This window comes from Mustela nivalis (assembly GCF_964662115.1).
Source record: "Mustela nivalis genome assembly, chromosome: 12".
Taxonomy (NCBI): domain Eukaryota; kingdom Metazoa; phylum Chordata; class Mammalia; order Carnivora; family Mustelidae; genus Mustela; species Mustela nivalis.
Window position 1 is genome coordinate 36,588,722 of NC_139031.1, and position 22,633 is coordinate 36,611,354.

The following is a 22,633-nucleotide window of genomic DNA, read 5'->3' on the forward strand; positions in this document are numbered from 1 at the left end:
TTAGTCTTTTTCTTCTCCTTCTTATATTCTTACCTATTTTTGGCTTCTTTTCATGTCTATAATATTAATATTATTATAACACTCCTCTCATTGGAAGTGTGACTTTTGGGAACTTAAAAATGAAAAGCCTAAATACTGTCCCATTATATGCTTTTCTGGTATATGCCTGGTGTGAATTGCATTTCTCTACCTTTTTGTATCTGCTCTCTAAAGGACAAATAATCTTCAGTTATCACTTGGAAGCAAACTGATGTGTGGGTTTAGGTCTAAACAAGCCTTGTGGTTGTATTAGAGAACTTTTCAGTTGCTCTGATCTAGTTGCACACTGCAAAGGAGAGGTCAAGAGACCTCTAACGTCAGCACCGCCTTCACCTCCTCCTTCAGTCTTGGGTAGCACATGGAGCTTGTCTAAGTAAGACTGAAAATAAAACAGTCATTTATCTTTCTCAACCATGAAGCTTCTTCGTCTTTGGACTGTGTTCAGCTCCTTTTGGTCTGGTAGGGTAGCGTCTTAATGTCTCGCTATTTTGTTTTTCATTGCATGAGACAATTAAGGGATTGCTTATCCCTAGAAAATCTGAAAATTAGTCCAGTGGTTATAGGGTGAGTTTTGGTAATTATTTGTATTGAATCCACATGCAGTGGTTTTTTTCTTTTTTGTTTTTTTTTCTTGATCTATCATAGATTTCATTGTTGTATTAGGATCAGTTTGGCTGCTGTAACACAGACTCATATAGCAGTGATTTGGACATGATGGAAAGTGGTGGGTCTCTCATTTAATATAATAGTTCAAGGGTAAACAGTGCAGCACAATTATAGTCCCTCCACGGTGCTGGGAATCCAGGACCCTTCTATTTTGTTGCTTTGCCATCTTTATCTTGAGATGGCTACTCCTGCTCCTACTACCTCATTGTTACCATGGTATCAAAAAAAGGGAAACAGGAAGGGCCTCCCCATTTTCTTTTTCAGAGCACAGTGTGGAAATTTATCATTTTTACTCATACGGTATTCATCAGATATAGTCACATGGTCACAGTTAGCTGCAAGGGAGGCCAGGCAGCCATGTGTCCCACTAAAACTTGTGGGACTGTGGAAGAGAACAGATGTCAGAAGTGTGAGAAGCATCTCCACCGTAATAGCCAACAACCTGAAGGGATTTACTTTTGGACTGCTTCTTTGTTTTCTAACTTACAGCTTTGTGAAGAGAGAGTTTCCACTAAAGTTATCAAGTGGACTTCAGTTACTGAAAAGAGTTCATCTGAGTTAGTGTATTTGCCTTTGGGATTTAAATCAGATTTATTCCACTGCGTGTAGGGATGCATGTGAAATATATTAAGAGATGAGGTGGTTTTTCCTTAACTCTTGCTTTTCCTGTGCTGCTTTTGTTTTTTCTTTTTTTTACCTTTTTTTTGAGGCTAATTTTGTACTTGTTTTCAGGTATGGCACAGTCACAAGGCTGGGTGAGAAGATATGCCAAAGCCTTTTGTAAGGGCTTTTTTGTGGCGGTGCCCGTGGCAGTGACTTTCCTGGACCGGGTGGCCTGTGTGGCCAGAGTGGAGGGAGCATCAATGCAGGTAAAAACGGATGTGGCTTCATTCTTTATAGCACATGCTTCATGGTTTCTTGTGTACTAGCATTGGGAGTTCTGTATATTATTTCTGTGCTGGGAAAAGTTTTAAAAAGGCCTTGACCTGAAATTTAACTTTACTAAATTGTTTTAAAAGGTCTTTTAATGTAATCATATTATAAACAGGGTGGAGGTGAATAAACATAATTATCAAATCGTTCTCTATATCTGAAAGGTTTTTTTTTTTTAGTTTTTATTTTATTTTATTTACTTTAATATTGTGAGTAGAGATTCTAAGGAAATTTTACTAAATGACACCATTTTCTGTAGCTATGACCTGGGATTTTAAGATATTTTAATTATATTTGAATCCACACTTAAATATCCTTTGATATTGTATTGATAGTGTAGTCGTAGGATGGGTTTGGGTCAAATTCAGTTACTGTGTGTGTATGCATATATATATATGTATATATATACATGCATATATATATACATACAGTTACTATATCTATCTATCTCAGTATCCATATACATATTAGTATGCATATATATGTACTTACACCCAAAGTATCTATATATGTATAATATATATATATATATACTATATTTATATACAAGGGTGTATATATACATAAATACACATATGTGTTCATGTATATATATGTAAATATGCATATGTGTATAAACATACACACTTTCAGTAGGTAGAATAGTGTAGAACATTGGTCCCAGATATTCTGGGTGTGTTCTTTAAGTATGTTGCTGATTGAAAAGATTAAATGCACTTTATGTTGGAAGAATTTTGCAGTGGAGATTTCCAAAACTTATGTGCAAATAGTCTTCTGGAACAACAGGGAAGACTTTGTTCTAAGTTGATGCTAATAACCTAGCTGTATGAGTAAGTTTATGTAATTAACATGATTTTGCATTTTGTGATATGGTTTGTTTTCTTCCATTGTGAACATGTATTAAGTTCACATTGTTCTAGATAGCTGTATAAAACAAATAAGTAAAATGAATATATAAACTTGTAAGAGCTTAAAGTTAAAGTTATATAAAGAATAAACATTTATTTATTTATTTATTTATTTATTTATTTATTTATTTATTGTTTTTAGTCAGAACTAGTTCCTTAACTAGTTTCTTAACTCCAGCTTTGAGGAGTTAGAATGAGTATGCATTTTAAAATGTAATTATTGTATTGAAAATCAGATCTCTTCCTGAGTTCTGGTAGTGAGTGCTATTTTGCTATACAACCATTACTTTATTGAGATAGATTTTTCCAGAACACAAAGCCTTCTTACCTTGGATCTAATGATATTCCAGAGGATCGTGCAACAATCATAGTATCCTAAACTTGATGACTTAGTCCAGTATAGACCCACTGAATATCTTTGTTCATGGCTTGTGCTAAGAGGGAATTCAGTAAAAAATAAAAGAAATTGATTGTCTTATGAAAAGACAAGGCTTACCCCCAGTTAAGAAGACAGTGAAGAAAGTGTTAAATATTAATGTCATTCTGAAATGCCAGTCTGTTAAATCGGATTTTTTGCTGCAGGTACATTTCCTGCAGATACATTTCTTACAGTGTTCCTGGGCCCTACTCCCAAGAAGTCAAATTTGTTACCTTGTAGTTTGTCTGGTATATTATGTAGAATTTCCTTGGCTACTGATTACAGGATAAGAGCTTGAATTGAGTTAGATATACAGGAGAGTTTATTGGAAGGTTTATTATGTACCCAGGAGGAAGGCAGAAGTGTGACAATCAGCAGGGACAACTGGAACCAGGGATTTGGACACCGCGGGGTGCTCTGTCTTCTGTGTTTCTGCCGTCTGTTTCTGTCTGCATCTTTGGCTTCGTTCTCTCAGACCGGCTTTCTTCACCATGCTGGGCACAGGGCTGCTGGCAGCTCTCATGCTTTAAGATGCCCTATTTCGTCACCACTTGAGAGAGATCTCTCCTCTTGCCTTAATTTTACTTTGAAAGACTTGGGAAAGGACTGTGATTGATTGTTTCAGTCATGTAGCCTCATCTATACAAATATGGATCAACTTTGACCCGTGGGTTAAGGTGCCATGATTGGCCCGGCTTCAGACAGGTACACAGCCCTAGCCAGGGCTAGGCTCAGTAAGAAAATGACAGAATATATTTGAATCAACTTTCGGGGTAAAAAGGGGTGACATTTCCCAGAAGAGAGGGTATGCTATTTTCAGAATAAAAGAGGAAAGGATATTCTGGGAAGAAAACAAACATATATGTTTATTACAGTTGGGTCTGTATTTTCGGATTTTTTGACTCCTTCTAAGTATAATAGAGAATTTATCTATAATTTCATTAGATATTACTAAGCCATACTTAAAATTATTTAGGAGCAGAAATTATAATAATGGGATATAGTGATTAATTAATTAAGCATTTTTGAAGATATCTTTGCTACTACACAACTTTGATGAACTGAACATGTTTAGACTGTGGAATTCAGCAGAATTTTTGACCAAAAATTTGACAAAAATTCTTGTCTTCAAATTTCTGTAATGACACAAGTACTAAATAGCTGGCAGGGTGTGTGGTCCTGACTGGAAGTCCCTGAGCATCCTGCAAGGAACACACCTGCTCTTATTGACTCTGAGGCCCGAGAATTCTATCTGGTATTTGGCAGTTGGTTGATTTGTTGTGAAGGAAGGGAGTTCTCTGAATGTGCAATGATGCCTTCTTGTACCAGGTTTAGAAGTGAGAGAAAGGGAGAAAAAGCAAGTGGCAAGAAATGAAAAGAAGTGTGGAGAAGAAGAGGAAAGAAAGTTACCTAGATCGGTTGGGTGATAGAGGACGATGGAGAAAATGAGACTGGTACAATCAATGATCAGGAGGCAGCGTGGCAGAGAGGACCAGTGTGAAAAAGACTCAAGATGGAAATGTGCTCCCCTGAAGGCTTTGCTGGACCCCCTTGTGAGACCTGCCTTGAACGCTGACATAGCTCTGTGGCATGTTTGTGTGCAGCGCCATGAGACATGTCATTCTACATCTCAGTATTCATTGAAGGACTCTGTGCCATTTTTTTTTAAAAGATTTTATTTATTTATTTGACAGACAGAGATCACAAGTAGGCAGAGAGGGAGGCAGAGAGAGAGGAAGGGAAGCAGGCTCCCTGCTGAGCAGAGAGCCCGATGTGGGGCTCAATCCCAGGACTCTGAGATCATGACCTGAGCTGAAGGCAGAGGCTTTAACCCACTGAGCCACCCAGGCGCCCCTACTCTGTGCCATTTTGAAGGAATTCATGTTGGTGTAGGTTACCAGTCTTGAGCATCATTCATTGTGCACTTTAGAATACATGTGTGTTCAGGTGGAAAGATCATATCTAGTCATTTCTGTCATTTCAAGTATCTGAATCATTTTGTGACTCAGGAGGTCATTTTGAGATTTGGACAATAATGAAAAGCAGAGGTAACTTTGAGTTGGAATAGGGAGTCATTTATCAATGGCTAAGAAGTGTGAAACACTGTTTTAGGTGTGGTGGGGGATGGCGAATCAGGTATGGATTCTGTCATCAATGTACTTTTACTTTAGTAGAAGAGTTTCAAGGCTATTAACCCTGAATAATGGATACGTTTTCAGATGAGAAGGTATCAAGCTGTCAGATATATTTGGCCAGTGCCTGGTACTGAAATGAAAACTGGTTTGCTTTAGCATACTATTTTGGAGCATAGATCTGGAAGTTTTAATCTGGAATAGAGTGGTGCCGAAGAATAATACCTTGAGCCCTTTTATTGTTGGTCATGGTATTAACTTTCACTATAGCAATAAACTACCCTAAGATTTCAGTTGCTTGCATTCAAATCATTATTTCTTACTCATGGGTCGGTAGATTAACTGTAGTCACTCTGGACTCTGGGTTTGGTTCATTCTACTTCATGTATCTGTCTTTGTCCTACACTGAAGGAGCCATGGCTACTTGGGGGTATGTTTTCATGGGTGATAGCAAGATATCAGAGGGTGAGTAGAAACACTCAGAACCTCTTAAAGACTCTGTTCAGAACTTCGACTCCTCTGTTCAAATAAGTAAGTCATGTATCAAAACCTAAAGTCAGTGAGATTGGGAGTCATGGCAAAGTCAGTGAGATTGGGAGTCATGGCAAAGTGAGGAGGGAAGGAAAAAACTGAGTAGGTGAGTATACCTACTATAGCCACTGTGACTTCAATGGTATTTGGTTGACTTCAGAGGTAATCTAAAAAGTTATTTTTCACCTTTGAGTCTACCTACAATGACCCTAGTCTTTGAAGTCAAAGACTGACAAGATTGGAGTAGATTGAAATTTTGAGTCATTGCATTCTGGAATAGGTTGATCCATTTTAGATGTCTTTAAGCTGGAAGTCATCCAGGGCCACTTGGATCATCACTTTAGAGTGGCTTTTCATAAAGGTCACTCTGCAACTTGTAGACATGTTATTTAAGAAAATCCAAGGACTGAAAGATCAGATCTCATTAAAGAGATATATTGTACCAGTCTTTTGGAGTGTATTGAATAAATGCTGTTATAGCAACATTGGAAATCACTTTGGTAGCAAATTTTTCATGAGAGCTGTTTTTTATGTCTTTTTAGAATTCTGCTGGCTTGGGATTTAATAGGAGAAGCTTGTTTTCAGGATTCCGTCTTACAAGAAATCTTTATTTTTTGAACACTATGGAGTAAGTTAGGTTTCCCAGCATTAATTTATAATTTATTAGGTATCTGAATAGAAGGACAGAGGTGGTCAAACATGAGGACTCACAGCTAGTTGAAGATAAGTCAGAAATGAAAGTAAATTTTTAATAGTAGAATGACAATTTGATGGGAAATATGGTACAGTTTATCAAACATTTGATTTTTAAAATAAAGTTGTATAGGTATATCCACTTTATTGGATGAGATGTACCTTTTGCAATACTCTACACACAGAGAATGCTGGCAGAAATTATTGGTTAATGATTACTCATACTGAACTATTCCTCTCTAGTGCACATGAATCACTTCTACTAGCTGCTGAAAGGTTACTATGAAAGTGGATGCACTTTTTTTTTTTTTAAAGAAGCACCGCATTACTCAATATTAATTTAACTCAGGAAATGAAGACTGATACTGCATACAGTTGAAACTACAGAGGGAATTTATGTTGGTGGAATGCAATTATTCAAATTAGAAGTTCAATTGCTTACTGAGGCTTTTAGAGTAAAAGAGGTGCCCTAGGAATAGTTTAATGACCTCATACCAAAGTTTTAGATTTTATTTGAGTGAGAATGCCTGTAGCAGGGTCACTGGTTCTTATAAAAGGTGTATGCCTTCTTCATTTAAAATTAAGACTTTCAGAAAGCAGGTATCACTGTCCTGTTTTGTTGGAATTGCTATCTGTAGCATATAGTATACCATCTTCTTTTTTCCAGTTGGCATAGCCGGAGGGGAAAATACTTGAAAATATTATTCCACAATTATATCTCTCTAGCTCAGACTTCAGAGAAAGATTTATGCAGAATAAATTAGAAAGTTAGAGAATGGGAGGGAAAATAGTTTAATCAGCATTGAGGTATTTACTAATCAATAACACACTTCCCTTGGTTCAAAATTGTCTTGACTTTCAGCTATCTGCAGATGATCCTGAAGAGATTGGTTTGTAAGAAACATCTTAGACTCCTGCTTGGCTCTTTGCAGTCATTATCTGAATTTCCTGCTGAGCTTAAAATTAAAAGTTCTGTCAAAAAAGCGAGCAAAGAGGCTTACGCCCTCTCCTTGTCACATTTATTTATTTTATTTTATTAAAAAAATTTTAAACCTGTAGAGGGCTTAATATTCAACAGTTATCATTGGTTATAACTATTATTTTGACACTCTGAGAAGCTAGATACAAATATAGACTCTTAAGGAAAGAGATACATATATTGTGATTTATGCGCCAGAATTTATTGTAGAGTTAGGGAGTTTTATGCTACCTGCTGAATTTGCACTTCCAAGATGCTGGGAACCACAGGGCACACATTTCCTGCGATGCTGAATGCTCTGTGTTCTTACTCCCCTTGGTCGTCTGCGGCTGACTTTGGAGGAAGCCGGGAGTTCATGTTGGAATGCTTTCTCAGCTGATGTGTGAGCTTTCTTCCCAAATTACCTCCGGCTCAAAAATCTCACCTAAGGTGTTTACCCATCAGGATGTTATACATTTTTATGTAGTTCTGCAACCTGTCATTAATAGAGAATTCAAATAGATCAGTTTGTATTTATAGCAACAAACATATGTGAGATTGAAACAGTTGGTGAGTGATAACTTCATAATGTCCCTTCATGGACTTCCTTTACTTCCCATGATAGAACAGTATGCTTCTGTTTTATGTAGCCAGGGTTATATCTGTTATTTAAATGCTGACTCCATAACACTTTTAAAAAAGATGTTGAAGTAATTTTAGGCTCACAGAAAAGTTGTAAGAGTAGTACAGAGAACTCCCATGGGTTTGTGCTCAGATTCATCATTTTTCAATATTTTGCCGCCTTTCTTTTCTCCCCTTTTCTTTTCCCCTCCTTCCCCTTCTCTCTCTCCCTCCCCTTCTTTTCCTCTCTCTCAGACATGGGTATTTGTGTCTCTCTGTGTACACACACACACACACACACACACACACACGTACAGACATGTATACACACTCACAAAAACATTGTTACTGAACCATTTAAGTTGCGTACACTGTGTTCCTTTAATAAAACTTTTGTGTACTCTTCTGAGTCATGATCATTGCTGATTGGCATACTATTAGTTTTCTTTTACATAATTTTAAATTTAATACTTTATTCAGATTCCCATGGCTGGAACTTTTTTTTTTTTTTTAAAGATTTTATTTATTTATTTGAGAGAGAGACAGTGAGAGAGAACATGAGCGAGGAGAAGGTCAGAGAGAGAAGCAGACTCCCCGTGTAGCTGGGAGCCCGATGCGGGACTCGATCCCAGGACTCCAGGATCATGACCTGAGCCGAAGGCAGTCGTCCAACCAACTGAGCCACCCAGGCGTCCCCCAACTGAGCCACCCAGAACTTTTAATACATGAAGGTATATTGACTCTAGCTAAACTATCCATTTTAAAAAAAACTGAGGCCAAACATTGGAGATAATTTACCCAAGCTCACACAGCCATCAAGTTTCGGAACTGACTCCAACTAACTCTGGTAAGGCTTTCCATTTTACTAAATGATAACTAATAAAAGTCCTGCTTTATCACTGTTGTGTAATGCCTCCCTATAATAATGCTCACAGAGATATTTTGTTCCATTTTATTTTTGTTTTTTTGCAGTGGACTGATTGATAATTTATTTAATTTTGGGTGGTTCTGTGGTACTTTTGGATCTTAAACAAAGATAGAAATTAATGTTATGGTGGGAGGTAAAAGATTTCAAACTTTGAAACCTAGGTTGATGGAAAATGCCCTATTCTAGACTGAAGATTATAAACTTTATTAGGCTTCTTAAAAGAAAAGGAATTAGATTTCATTTTCTGGAAATATAGCAGAGTAGATATCTAGAAAATATTCTCAATGCAAAACTCATAAAAAAGTATAAATAAAACATGAAAAATCTTTAAAAATGCATAGTGACCTTGCAGGGAGGTAAGGGAAATGATCTGAAACCACAAATAAAGGGGAATACATTTCCAGAGTAGTCAGTATGCTTTGAAGTCTGAAGCTATCCTACAGACATTTGTCAATTCCTGGTAACTCAGAGTTTTGTTTTACTTGTTTGTTTTTTTTTTTGTTTTGTTTTGAAGATTTTATTTATTTACCTGAGAGAGAGAGAGAGAGAAAAAAAGTGTGTGTGTGTGGAGTGTGAGAGAGAGCGAGAGAACATAAGACGGGAGAGGGTCAGAGGGAGAAGCAGACACCCGCTGAGCAGGGAGCCTGATGTGGGACTTGATCCCAGGACTCCAGGATTATGACCTGAGCTGAAGGTAGTCGCTTAACCAACTGAGCCACCCAGGTGCCCAGAGTTTTGGGTTTTAATAGCCACATGGGGATCAGAAGACAACGCCCTGGGCTCATACAGGGTTGGGAGGTGGAACAGAAATTCTGAATAAATTCAGGACCATGGAGGAGACACATATTTAGGGAAGGCATACACTAAAACCAAAATCTGTGCTGCAAGAAAAATTTTCTAGACTCTGAGTAGAGGGGAAAAGCCCCTAGTGGCGGACTGAGGTTTGAATTCACCTTCACTGCAATTGAAACACCCTAATTTGAGATTGTCAGTCACTTTGGACTCGCCTCATGCACCTGGTGGGAGCGACCACTGATCTTCCTGGACACAGACAAAGTTTGAGGAACAGGATCTCACAGTAAAAATATCACACAAGGAAACGAGCACTATTCTAAGTGAGAGTCCATAACATCCTTTGGCAGAATCAGACCTTAAAGACAAGCTCTTAGAACTATCAGCTGCTAAATGTGATACGTTTAAAGAAATAAAAGACAAAACTGAAAATATGAGAAAACAACGAAAGATTATTTAAAATGGCCAAAGTACCATTTTTATCAGTTGTGCTTTAGTGTATTTTTTAAGGTATAAAAATTGTATTGTTGTTAGTTTGAAAAATCTTCTATAGTATTTGTCACATAAAATTTGCAGTAAAATGTGTAATAGCTGAGATTTACTTTATTGTAATATGGGAGGAGGAAGAGTGGAGTGATGTTCAGATGAAACGAGATTGGCCATGAGTTCATAATTTTGGATCTTAGATGATGGGTAACAGGTTAGTTTATTATACTGTTCTGTCTGGTTTTTATCATTTTTTAAAAATATTTTGTTTATGTATTTATTTGACAGGCAGAGAGGCAGGCAGAGAAAGGGGGAAAGCAGGCTCCCTGCTGAGCAGAGAGGCCGATGCGAGGCTCAATCCCAGGACCCTGAGATCATGATCTGAGCCGAAGGCAGAGGCTTAACCCACTGAGCCACCCAGACACCCCATCTGTCTAGTTTTTAAAAAAACAGTTTTATTGTGGGCTAATGCTATATTGTTGAATTTATCCATGGTGAATTATTTAGTAATTTTTAATAAATTTATGGAGTTGTAGAATCATTATCTTTTAGAACATTTCCAACCCCCCAAAATGATCTCTCTTGTCTATTTGAAGTTAATTCTTACTTTAACTTATGCTTTTTCTGGGCATTCTCTGCAACTAGAACCATTCAATATGTGGTCTTTTGTGTCTTGCTTCTTTGACTTACCATAATGTGTTTGGAGGTCTATTCACGTTGTACCATATATCGATAGTTTTTTGTTTTTTTTTTTTAAATTACCAAAAAGAATTCCATTGTATGGACTTTTTTTCTTCCATTTTGTTTCTACTTGCCAGATGATGAACCTTTAAGTTGTTTCCACATTTTCATTATTGTGAATAACGCTGCTAGGAGTGGAATTGCTAAGTCGGATGGTACATATATGTTTCATTTTTAAGAAATTGCCAAACTAATCCTGGGGTAGCTGGTAGTGTGTGTGCTGACTAACATGGCCTGCATTTTCATTCTACCTCTTGTTCCAGGACTGGGGGAAGTGAAGGGAAAGTACCCAGTCTCACTGATGCTGCCTGTGGCTGGAGCCCCAGTTCCCTGTTCCACCCATTAACACTCTGGTGTTGGGGCAGAGTTTCCTTCAGTGTTTGGCTGGATTAGGATGGTCTTATAAGAAGTGTTTTCTGTTCCGCTTGGGTGTCCTTTTCCTGGCCCTGTGGCTGGAAAGTAGGATTTTCTTTCTTTCTTTTTTTTTTTTTTTAAAGATTTTTTTGTTTATTTATTTGTCAGATAGAGAGAGACAGTGAGAGAGGGAACACAAGCATGGGTAGTGGGAAAGAGAGAAGCAGACACCTCGCTGAGCAGGGAGCCCGATGTAGGGCTCGATCCCCGGACCCTGGGATTACGACCCAAGCTGAAGGCACACACCTAACTGACTGAGCCACCCAGGTGCCATGAAAGTAGGCTTTTCTTCAAGCTTTTTTGTTCTGCCTGTTGGTGACTCCTGGTTGCAGGCTTCTCCAGTGTGTTATCTAGAATATATGAGAAGCAAAAAGAAAACCCAGGAACTTGCCACCATGTCATTTTTTAAGTCTTTATGTCCCTAGCCTCCAGTCTTCTTGCTACCTTTTAGAGTCATCCTCCATTTGTTCTTTGTCTTATGTTTGGGGTATTTTAGTTGTAAGAGAAGTTATACACCAAGTGTTTGAGATTCTTTTTATAGGCCGTTCACCTTGTTTGGCTATGTAACAAGACTTATTACTATACCTTTTCCTTTTTGCTTTTTCTATCATGTGCTCCCTTTAAGGCTAAACTCAAGCCCTACCTTCTTCATGAAATTTTCCCTAATTCCATCGTTCACTTACTTGAACTCTGACAGCACTACACGTTTAACTCATGATTGTAAATGTTTTGTATTATTCTCTAGTCTTCTATTTATTTCATGGGCTAATGCTAACTCTACTTTGTAAGCTTCTAAAAGAAAAGGGCCATATTCCTCTCACCTACCCTTTCAGAGTAATGTTGAATAAATGCATATTAAATTTGTTCTTTGAAGCATTGAAGTGCCTGAATAATTAAACCCCACAGAAATATGATGAAATGAAATTATCATCATTAAAATTTTTTTCTTTGACTTTGAGGGTGTTTCTGCACTCTTCACCTGAAAACTTTTTAGTTTCTTGATGAATCCATCATGTTCTTTATGGCAGAGGTTTTCAAACCTTTTTACTTATGACTCATTAAGTAATATAGTTTTTCACTGTACATATATACACACAACTGAAACAGAAGTTTCATGTAACAATACTAAAATTGTAATTACCGTCATTATGTGCATTGCCCTCTGATATTTTCTATTCTGGTTGCATCCCATTAAATTGATTCTATGACTCACTCATTGGTCATGACCTGTAATTTGAAAAATGCTGCTTTATTGCTGGAGGGAGGCTTGAAAGGGTAAAGCAGCTCAAATTGAGCTATAGCTAAGGGAATGGAAGATTTTAGCTTTTGAGTCTGAAATTTTAAATGTAGGCTTGTCCTAAGGGCTTCAAGCAATAAGTGCAATGCAAAGGATAAAGAGGCCCATGGTCTGAGAAAGCCCTTTGAGAGTTAGTGTCATCCTTAGGTTTTTATTAGTACCACCTGGGGTGCCTTATTCCTGAAGGTTCCTGAGCCCTGTCCCAGTGCTATGAAAATTGAATTATTGCTAGGACCTCGGAATCTGTGTTGTGACAAGCTCTGTAAATACTCAAGTTTGAAAAAAAACTCTTCACTCTGTATGGTGGTGGATGGTAACAAGACTTACTGAGTCATTTTGCAATGTAGACAAGTGTTGAATCACTGTATTGTATATTTGAAACGAATATAATATTATGTCTCAATTATGCTTTAATAAAAAAAATATGTTTGAGAAACCTTTTGTTGTAGAGAGCCCCCAACTCTTGGGTAGGGCAAGTTGTTGGGGCATTTGCCAGATGTGGGAACTGTTTTTGCTTCCAAATTCCTGGTTGTCTTGGTTTGCTAAGCTTTCAAATTCTAAATTTTAGTACTTTTAAAAGTGTATTTTTCTTGTGTTGCCTAGGTGGGTCATTCAGCTAAGCATCTGCCTTCCGCTCGAGTCGTGATCCCAGGGTCCTGGGATAGAGCCCCACATTGGGCTCCCTGCTCAGCAGGGAGTCTGCTTCTCCTGCTGACCTCTCTCCTCTCATGCTCTCTCTCTCTCTCTCTCAAATAAATAAATAAAATCATTAAAAAAAAGAGGATAAGATTAAAACAAAGTTATTTTTAAAAAAGGCTCTCAGATCTCTGAATAAAATGTGATTAGGCCCAAATCTGGATTTGCAAGGGTGAAATATCCCATTGCCTAGCACAGTGCCGGTCAGAGTTGGAATTCAGTAGTTTTACAGCGACAAAGGAATGAACACATGAAAGAAAACATGAATGAATTTTTTTTTAGTAGCTTCACATCCTTACCAAAGGCTTCCTTTTCCTTTCCTGTTGTTGTTTAAGTTGCACATGTGAAGAATGTATCTCTTGTCCTGCTTCTGTGGGGCCTGTCTTGAGTCTACACATGTGCAGAAAGAGGCTGCCAGGATGGTTTGGACAAGGTGTTGTGCCTGGTCTAGAGCAGAGCTCTCAAGTGACCCTGTAAGGGGGCGCTTTCTAGTGGGGACTTCATGATATTGCCAGACACCCCTGTGGGGGAACATCTGGAAGCTGGAGCAGGCACGAAGAACCCATTATTCTGTACTTATTAATAAAGTGTCAGATGTAACTACAGCTTAATAAGTCTAAACTAACTGAGATGCCTTAGGATTTGCATTTCTTCTTTTCGCCCTCAAGTGTAATGAGTGTGTGACTCTAGGTTTTAATACCCTTCCCAAAATAAGGGACCTATGGGTAAAAGTTTGAGTAATTTTTGAATTAGATGGTTGGTCACTGAAAGGGGTCAAGTATTAAGGGGTAGGGATAATAAGTATCCTTTACCTGAAAGGAATGGTCCATTTCTAACTTAAATCTTCATGCGGACTTGGACAGAGTTATTATTCATTTTATTTTGTATACTTAGTGAGGCAAATCCAAAAACTCTAGAAGCCTCAATAACAAGGGAAGGGGGCACCTGGGTGGTTCATTCGGTTAAGTATCTGCCTTCTGCTCAGGTCATGATCCCAGGGTCCTGGGATCGAAACCCTCGAGTCAGACTCCCTGCTCAGTGGGGAGTCCGTTTCTTCCTCTCCCTCGGCCCATCCCCACCATACTCTGTTTCTCTCTCTTTCAAATAAATAAATAAGTAAAATCTTTTTAAAAAATAGGAAGGAAGATGACATTTTAGACCATTTTACCTACATTCTTTCAAAAGTGTGGCTTCTCATAGTAAGAATAATCTATTATCGGAATATACATTTATCTTAATGGTATTTCATGCTTCTTCGCCAGTGCTGCAGTTAATAATGGTTCTTCAAAAGAAATCTGAGAGCTACTGCAGGTTCCTCCTGGTTGTAACTGGGGACCATCTCTTTGAAAAGCACCATATGTAATATTCAAACATTTTTAGATTGTATATTGCCAGTGTGGGTGGTGCTCTTTATAGGTCTGAAGGGGTTGAAAGCACTGTGTCCAGAGAAGTGAGGTTAAAACCAGGCTTTGTTGGTAGGTGATAGGCAGTGAATTACAGGTTGGGAACTTTTTTTTTTAAATTAATAAATGAATGTATAGAAACATTAATAAAAATTTATAGAAAAAATCAAAATCAGAATAATATCATTTACTGATTGATGGCTATGGCTAAATTTTACAAGGTAAGAAATCCATCATGTCTCTCTTCAGTTCTCTAGGGTAGTTTCATTTTTCTAAACCAAGACATAAATTCCCCAAACTGTCATTTGGCTTGAATTTAGACACAAGTTGAGAATTTAGGATACCTTGACAATAATATTTGTTTGTAGGAGAAATAAAAATCCTTCAGCATAGTCTTTGATCAGAGATAGCATTAAAGCCCAACTGCTGTGTTGTACTTGTTCCAAAAGTAGGTTTGAAATCTGCTATTTCTAGGCTTAGCATAATTTATTAACATCTGCTGAAATCTGCTGACTTATGTTGTCTTTCTTAGCATGAATGATATAATACTTAGGGCAGAGGAAATCATACCATAACCTTTTTAACGTTACAAGAATCCCCAAAACCGCCCTCCCCCCACCCCGAAAAAGGGGAAAAAAAGGAAACCATAATCTCGTCAGTCAGAGCTAATGACTTGGATTTTTTTTTTTTAAAGATTTTATTTATTTATTTGACAGAGAGAGACCACAGTAGATAGAGAGGCAGGCAGAGAGAGAGAGAGGGAAGCAGGCTCCCTGCTGAGCAGGGAGCCCGATGCGGGACTCGATCCCAGGACCCTGAGATCATGACCTGAGCCGAAGGCAGCGGCTCAACCCACTGAGCCACCCAGGTGCCCATGACTTGGATTTTTGATGAATATCTTTTTATATATGCATGTGTATGTGTGTATGTTAAAAATGGTAATTTAAGACATAATAGATAAAAGCCTTTTACAGAAAATATTTTTAACTAGTTGTGCACATTAAATTTTGGGAAGATTAATTCCTAAAAGCAGAATAATTGAGATACAAAATAAAAGTATAATGACTTGGGGTGCCTGGGTGACTCATTTGGTTAGGCTTCAATTTGGCTGTTCAGTTTCACCTCAGGTTGTGATCTCAGTGTTGTGAGATCGAGCTCCTGGTCAGTTTGCACATTGGGCATGGAGCCTGCTTAAGATTCTCTTTCTCCCTCTCCCTCTGCCCTTCCCCCCATCTCTCTCTCCTTCTCGTAAAAAAAAAAAAAAGTATGTTGACTTAACCTTCTTAAAAGAAATGGAGACACAGTCCACCAAGCATTTAGAAATAAGTGGTAGAATCTTCAGCCAGAAGACTTCCAGTGTAGTATTTAAAAGAAAAAACATACAGAGCCATATGCAGAAGCTTATTCTTATCTTGAATCTGACAGAAAGAATACTGTGCTTGTTTGCTTCCTTTTGTCCTGTTGTTGCTGGCATCCTCTTTATCACATTAATGTGTTGACTGTTTACTCTCTGTTATGCACTGGGTTAACCCTTTGTGGACCCTGTCTTTATTTCTCACCATGGACCTGTGACATGGAAATGAGGCTTAGAGGGGTTTCATGATCTGTTTAAGGTAATCTGGCGAGTAAGGAGATGGTGCCAAGATGTAAACGCAGTTCTCTGTCTTTGGAGCAAGTGCTATCCAAAAGACTTCTCCAAGTTGATTTTTTTTTAAATTTAAATTTGATTAGTTAGCATGTAGTATATTATTAGTTTCAGAGGTAGAGGTCAGTGATTCATCAGTCTTGTATAACACCCAGTGCTAATGATATCGTGTGCCCTCCTTAATGTCCATCACCCAGTTACCCCATCCCCCAACTCCTCTCCCCTCCAGCAACCCTCAGTTTAGTTCCATGATTAAGAGTCTCTTATGGCTCGTCTCTCTCTCTGATTTTTGTCTTGTTTTATTTTTCCCTCCCTTCCCCTATGATCCTCTGTTTTGTTTCCTAAATTTCACATGCTAATGAGATCATGTGATAATTCTCTTTCTCTGATTGACTTATTTAGCTTAGCATAATACCCTCTAGTTCTATCTACATCATTGCAAATGGCAAGATTTCATTTTTTTGATGGCTGAGTAGTATTCATACACACACACACACACACACATACATACACACTTACCCCACATCTTCTTTATCATCTGTAGATGGATATCTGAGCTCTTTCCATAATTTGGCTATTGTGGACATTGCTGCTATAAATATTGGGTGCAGGTCCTCTTTTGGATTACTACATTTATATCTTTGGAGTAAATACCCAGTAGTGTAATTGCTGGGTGATAAAGTACCTCTATTTTCAACTTCTTGAGGGACATCCATACTGTTTTCCAGAGTGGGTTCACCAGCTTGCATTCCCACCAAAAATGCAAGAGGGTTCCCCTTTCTTCACATCCTTGCCAACATCTATCATTTCCTGACTTGTTAATTTTAGTCATTCTGACCAGTATGAGGTGATATCTCATTGTGGTTTTGATTTGTATTTCCCTGATGTTGAGTGATGATGAGCATTTTTTCATGTGTCTGTTGGTCATTTGTCTTTTTTGGAGAAATGTCTGTCTTTGTCTTCTGCCCGTTTCTTGATTGGATTATTTGTTCTTTGGGTATTGAATTTGGTAATTCTTTATAGATTCTGGATACCAGCCCTTTATCTGATATGTCATTTACAAATATAGTCTCACATTCTGTCAGTTGTCTTTCAGTTTTGTTGACTGTTTCCTTTACTGTGCAAAACCTTTTGATCTTGATGAAGTCCCATTAGTTCATTTTTGCATGTGTTTCCCTTGCCTTTGGGATGTGTCTAGTCAGAAATTGCTGTAACCAAGGTCACAAAGGTTGCTGCCTGTGTTCTCCTCAAGGATTTTGATGGATTCTCCTCTCACATCTAGGCCTTTCATCCATTTTGAGCCTATTTTAGGGTATGGTGTAGGAAAGTGGTCCAGTTTCATTCTGCATGTGGCTGTCCAATTTTCCCAACATCATTTGTTGAATAGTTTGTCTTTTATCCATTATACATTCTTTCCTGCTTTGTTGAAGATCAGTTGACCAAAGAGTTGAGGGTCCATTTTTGGGTTCTCTATTCTGTTCCATTGATCTACGTGGCTGTTTTTGTGCCAGTACCATACTGTCTTGATGATTATAGCTTTGTAATAGAGCTGAAGTCTGGAATTGTGATGCCACCAGGTTTGGTTTTCTTCTTCAACAGTCCTTTAGCTATTTGGGGTCTTTTCTGGTTCCATACAATTTTTAGGATTATTTGTTCCAATTTGGTGAAAAAAGTAGATGGTATTTTGATAGGGATTGCATTGAATGTGTAGATTGCTTTAGGTAGCATAGACATGTTCACAATATTTGTTCTTCCAATCCATGAACATGGAAAGTTTTTCCATTTCTTTGTGTCTTCCTCAATTTCTTCCATGAGTGTTCTGTGGTTTTCTGAGTACATATCCTTTGCCTCTTTGGTTAGGTTTATTCCTAGGTATCTTGTGGTTTTTGGTGCAATTGTAAATGGGATTGACTCCTTAATTTCTCTTTCTTCTGTCTCATTGCTACTATATCGAAATGCAACTGATTTCTGTGTATTGATTTTATATCCTGCCACTTTGCTGAATTCCTGTATGAGTTCTAGTAGTTTTGGGGTGGAGACCTTTTGGGTTTTGTGTAGAGAGTGTCAGGGCATTTGGAAAGAGCGAGAGTATGACTTCTTTGCTTTTTTGGATGCTCCTTCTTTCTTTCTTTCTTTCTTCCTTTCTCCCTCTCTTTCTGATTGCTGAAGCTAGGACTTCTAGTATTATGTTGAACAACAGTGGTAGTAGTGGACATCGCTGCTGTGTTACTGATTTTGAGAATGATATTTGCTGTGGGCTTTTTGTAGATGGTTCTATGAGTAATGTTCCCTCTACCCCTGCCCTGTGAAGAGTTTTAATTAAGAAAGGATGCTATACTTTGTCAAATGATTTTTTTTTTTTGCATCTTTTGAGAGTATCTCATAGTTCTTGTCCTCTCTTTTATTAATGTAGTGTACCGCACTGATTGATTTGCAGATATTGAACCACCCTTGCAGCTCAGGAATAAATCCCGCTAGGTCATGGTGAATAATCCTTTTTAATGTACTGTTGGATTTTATTGGCTAGTATCTTGGTGAGAATTTTTGCATCTGTGTTCATCAGGGATATTGGTCTGCAATTCTCCTTTTTGGTATGGTCTTTGTCTGGTTTTGGGTAAGTTGTTGATTTACTGCTGCATGGTGGGAGCTCATGAATAGATTGCACTTGAAGATGCCAGTCACTGAAGGAAAGGTGGGCAGAACAGCTGTGGGTTTGTAATCCCAATGATTATCAGTGTTTTTTTCCTTACAACTCAAAATTTCCTTGACTCCCAGGAGGAACATGTATTTTTGAAATGGAGGTGGAAACTCCTAGATTAAATATTCTCAGGTTTCTTTCTTTCTTTCTTTCTTTCTTTCTTTCTTTCTTTCTTTCTTTCTTTCTTTCTAAGATTTTATCTATTTATTTGAGAGAGTGAGAGAGAACACGAGAGAGATGAGGGTCAGAGGAAGAAACACACTCCCTGATGAGCAGGGAACCCAATGAGGGATTCGATCCCGGGGCTCCAGGATCATGTCCTGTGCCAAAGGCAATGGCTTAACCAACTGAGCCATGCAGGTGCCCCATTCTCTGAGGTTTCTTACTTCCAAAGTTGATTATCTTAAGTTGGTTATAATTTTGATTTTGTCTTGGCAAATCTGGGATTTAAGGTATTAACAATATGGCAAGAAAATACAGACTCTGGTTACATTAGTCTCCGAAAGTTTATGACTTTTAATTTAGATTTCATGTGTGTAACTTCTTTGATTTGAAAAGATTACTTCTCTGTTTGAAGCATAAACTGCCATTCCCACAAGGAAAAGTGAGATGTAAAATTTCTAAGTAATAACATGACTTACTAATTTTTCTGAAATAGCATTATTTGAATGAGCTTTTCATATAAATTTTTCATTTTGAAGTTAGTGCATTATTTTTCTTCCTTCTCAAAAGTTGTTTTAGGAAACTCAGGAACTTAAGTGCTTCTTCTTTTTAATAAGTTTTTAAATTGAAGTACAAAGAATTATGGTTGTTATAGTCCCATAGAATAGTTTCCCAATTGAAGAAAATTTTTCTATAAGATAAGTATTATTCATATTCATAAATGAACAGTGAAGAAAAAATTTTATTCTGTTGTGAAAATTTTATTCTGTTTTATTCTATTTCACATAATGAATTCTACACCAGCATTATTTCATTATGCATAATAATAAAGCACTCCTCAACTTTATTGCTAGTGTTTAAATTGCCTAACTTGATGCAGCACAAAAGATTTCTTACTAGACTTACCTAGAATATGTTTTTATGAAAAGAAATGTATACATTGTTTAGATAATGTACATTGCCTAGGAACCATCTTATTTAAAAATGCTTTTAAAACCTTTAATATTTTAAACTTTTAAATACAGAAATACTATTTTCAGCTCTTCTTCAGGGCACACAAACATGGGTAAGCCATGATTTCTGCAAGTGGAAAGCTTACAGTTGAATGAAGGAGTCATGTATGTAGGCAGGTACCTATAATGAGGTTTTAAGAAGTATCGTTGAAGTCAACCTCAATAGCAAAGGGAGCACAGATGGGGGAATGATTAAATGTAACCTTGTAGAGGAGAGGAAAGGTAAAAGAAAACTGTATTGTTTCCTTTATAAAATCAAACAAGGTCTTCCAGGTGTTGACTGATGATTCTAATATTTTACTGTTTGAAACTAGACATGCTTCCTTCTGGGATTTTTTCCCTACATAGATGTTTTGTTTGCAATTCATTACCTTTTGATTCTAACAATTGGAGTTAGAAAAGCTGGTTGACAAGTGATCTATAAGGAAAAGATGAATCCAAGTGTCAGGATTGGAGTCTATGGGGATTCTTTGTCCTCTGGCTTGGAGCACCAGTACGTAATTTCCTAATTTCTATAAGGGAGCTGCAGGTATTTTTTTGTTTGTTTATTCAAGGCTTCATACAGAAGTCATTATCCAAGCTGTGCTTTGAGAGATAAGTAGAATTTTCCAAGTAGGAGAAAGGTATTCTGGGCAGAGGAACAGTCAGATGATGAGAGACCAAAGGGAGAGCAAGAAAGTGAAGCTAACTCAGGAGTATTTTAGTCTGTGGAGCAGGGTGAATGGTATACTGTTAACTAAGGAGGGGAATACAGAAATATAATTGGGAGCTGGAGCAGAATATGACCTTTCTTCTGGGCATGTTAATTTAGGAAGTTTGGGGGGAATTTCAATAATTGATATTTCTCAGCCTTTCCACTGAAAATTATTAATCACCCTATGTGCCTAGATGTCAAGTACACAGACATAAGAAACAACATATTCTCAAAAGGCTTACAGGATCTTGGAAAGAGAGATAAAGCAATAATTAGAATGCATATTTAAATATGGTGTGATAGAAACGATCACAGGTTGGTGATGGGGAACTTGAGAGTTTTGATTACGTAACGGACACTGAAGCTGGCAATAGGGAGAAGCAGAAATGAGGGTTAGGAAAGAATTCCTGTGAAATTGCCTCATGAGATGCAAATGCTGTTTTGCTGTGTGAGTTAACAAGATGGCAGAAAGTGGAAAAAGGGAACGTTTCAGGCAGAAATATTTGCTTATATGATAGCTCGGAAGTGTCAGTGAATACGCTACTTATGGTTTAATTTAACAGGTAGGAACTATGTAAATGGGGAATGATAGGGTCCTGCAGATCATGTATGTCCTGATTTTGATTTTGAAGCCCATCATATTGGTAGTATTAGGAAGTTAGTGAAGAATTTAAGGTAGGGGAATGACTTAACCAGATGAGATGTCTAGCAACCACTTAGAGAGCTATGAGTTCTAAGAGAAGTAGTTGGTGTTGGGAGTATAAAATAACTATGGGTTACCATGATGGATAAAAATGCTTCTTGCTTACTTGTAGAGACAGACAGGTAAGCAAAAATTACATTACAGTCTGCACGTGCTATCTTGTGAAGTGCTGCAGATTGAGGATAGAGAAGAAAGTGATTTGGGGACTACACATTTAGATGTCATTGGTATGTGGATGGTATTTGCAACTGAGAATGTTGATGAGACTTTCAGGGGAAGAATTTAAAAACCCTAATGAATGAACTAAAGGTGGAATTCTGGAAAATTGCAACAGTCATAGGATAATGGTTGAAGAAGAATTGTCTAAAGTTATGATTTTAGCACTGTGGAATGCAACTTACTAGTCAGTTGCAAAATCAAGACAGTGGATGTGAACTTAATATGGTTGGTTATAGACAGAATTTTCAAAACAGATTAGGAGAGAATAGAAAATACCAGGGTACATGTCATAAAGGTAATTATTGTCTTGTGGAATTTTGTTCAGAATTGTGTTTGTCCATGTGTGTTAAATGCATTTCTCATTATGAGCAGTAGCCACAAACTTTTGAAAAACAGCAATAAAAGAGACTGAGGAAGAACAGTCAGATTACTAAATCACTTTGTTCTTCGTTAATCTGGTGGCAAGGAGAAGAAACAGACCCAGTGAAAGTACAATGAGGAGATTTTTCTCTTTATGGTTCAGATGGCCTCTCCCCAGGCCACCTTTATTACATCAGTTGTATAGGGGGAGAAATAGAAAGAAATAAGGGGAAAAGACTTGTAAGATAGTAAACTCAAAGACAGAGAGGGAGATAGAGAATAGGAATGAGAGAGAATGAACCCCCATGGAAGCTGAATTTTTAATCTAACCCTACTGTGTGATGGCAAAAGTTCCATTCCCTAGCACATGGCCCAAAAAAGCCCCTTGGATTCATCCTACTGTATCAGCTCTGTTCTTTATTATGGAGCCAGAAGAACCTGAGAAAGGACACAAAACTACCTATCATTAAAATTGTTTAATAA

General features: G+C 37.6%; 1 protein-coding gene across 4 annotated transcripts in view; it reads left to right on the forward strand.

The window, feature by feature from the left end:
• Positions 1-22,633, forward strand: part of IMMP2L (inner mitochondrial membrane peptidase subunit 2) — an 861,434-nt gene that overhangs the window by 42,652 nt on the left and 796,149 nt on the right. For all 4 annotated transcript variants that reach the window (XM_082693091.1, XM_082693092.1, XM_082693089.1 and 1 more), the window contains one exon: positions 1,438-1,574. In XM_082693091.1, the coding sequence (XP_082549217.1) occupies positions 1,440-1,574 (135 nt within the window). In that variant the 5' untranslated portion in view covers positions 1,438-1,439. The remainder of the gene's footprint in view (positions 1-1,437; positions 1,575-22,633) is intronic.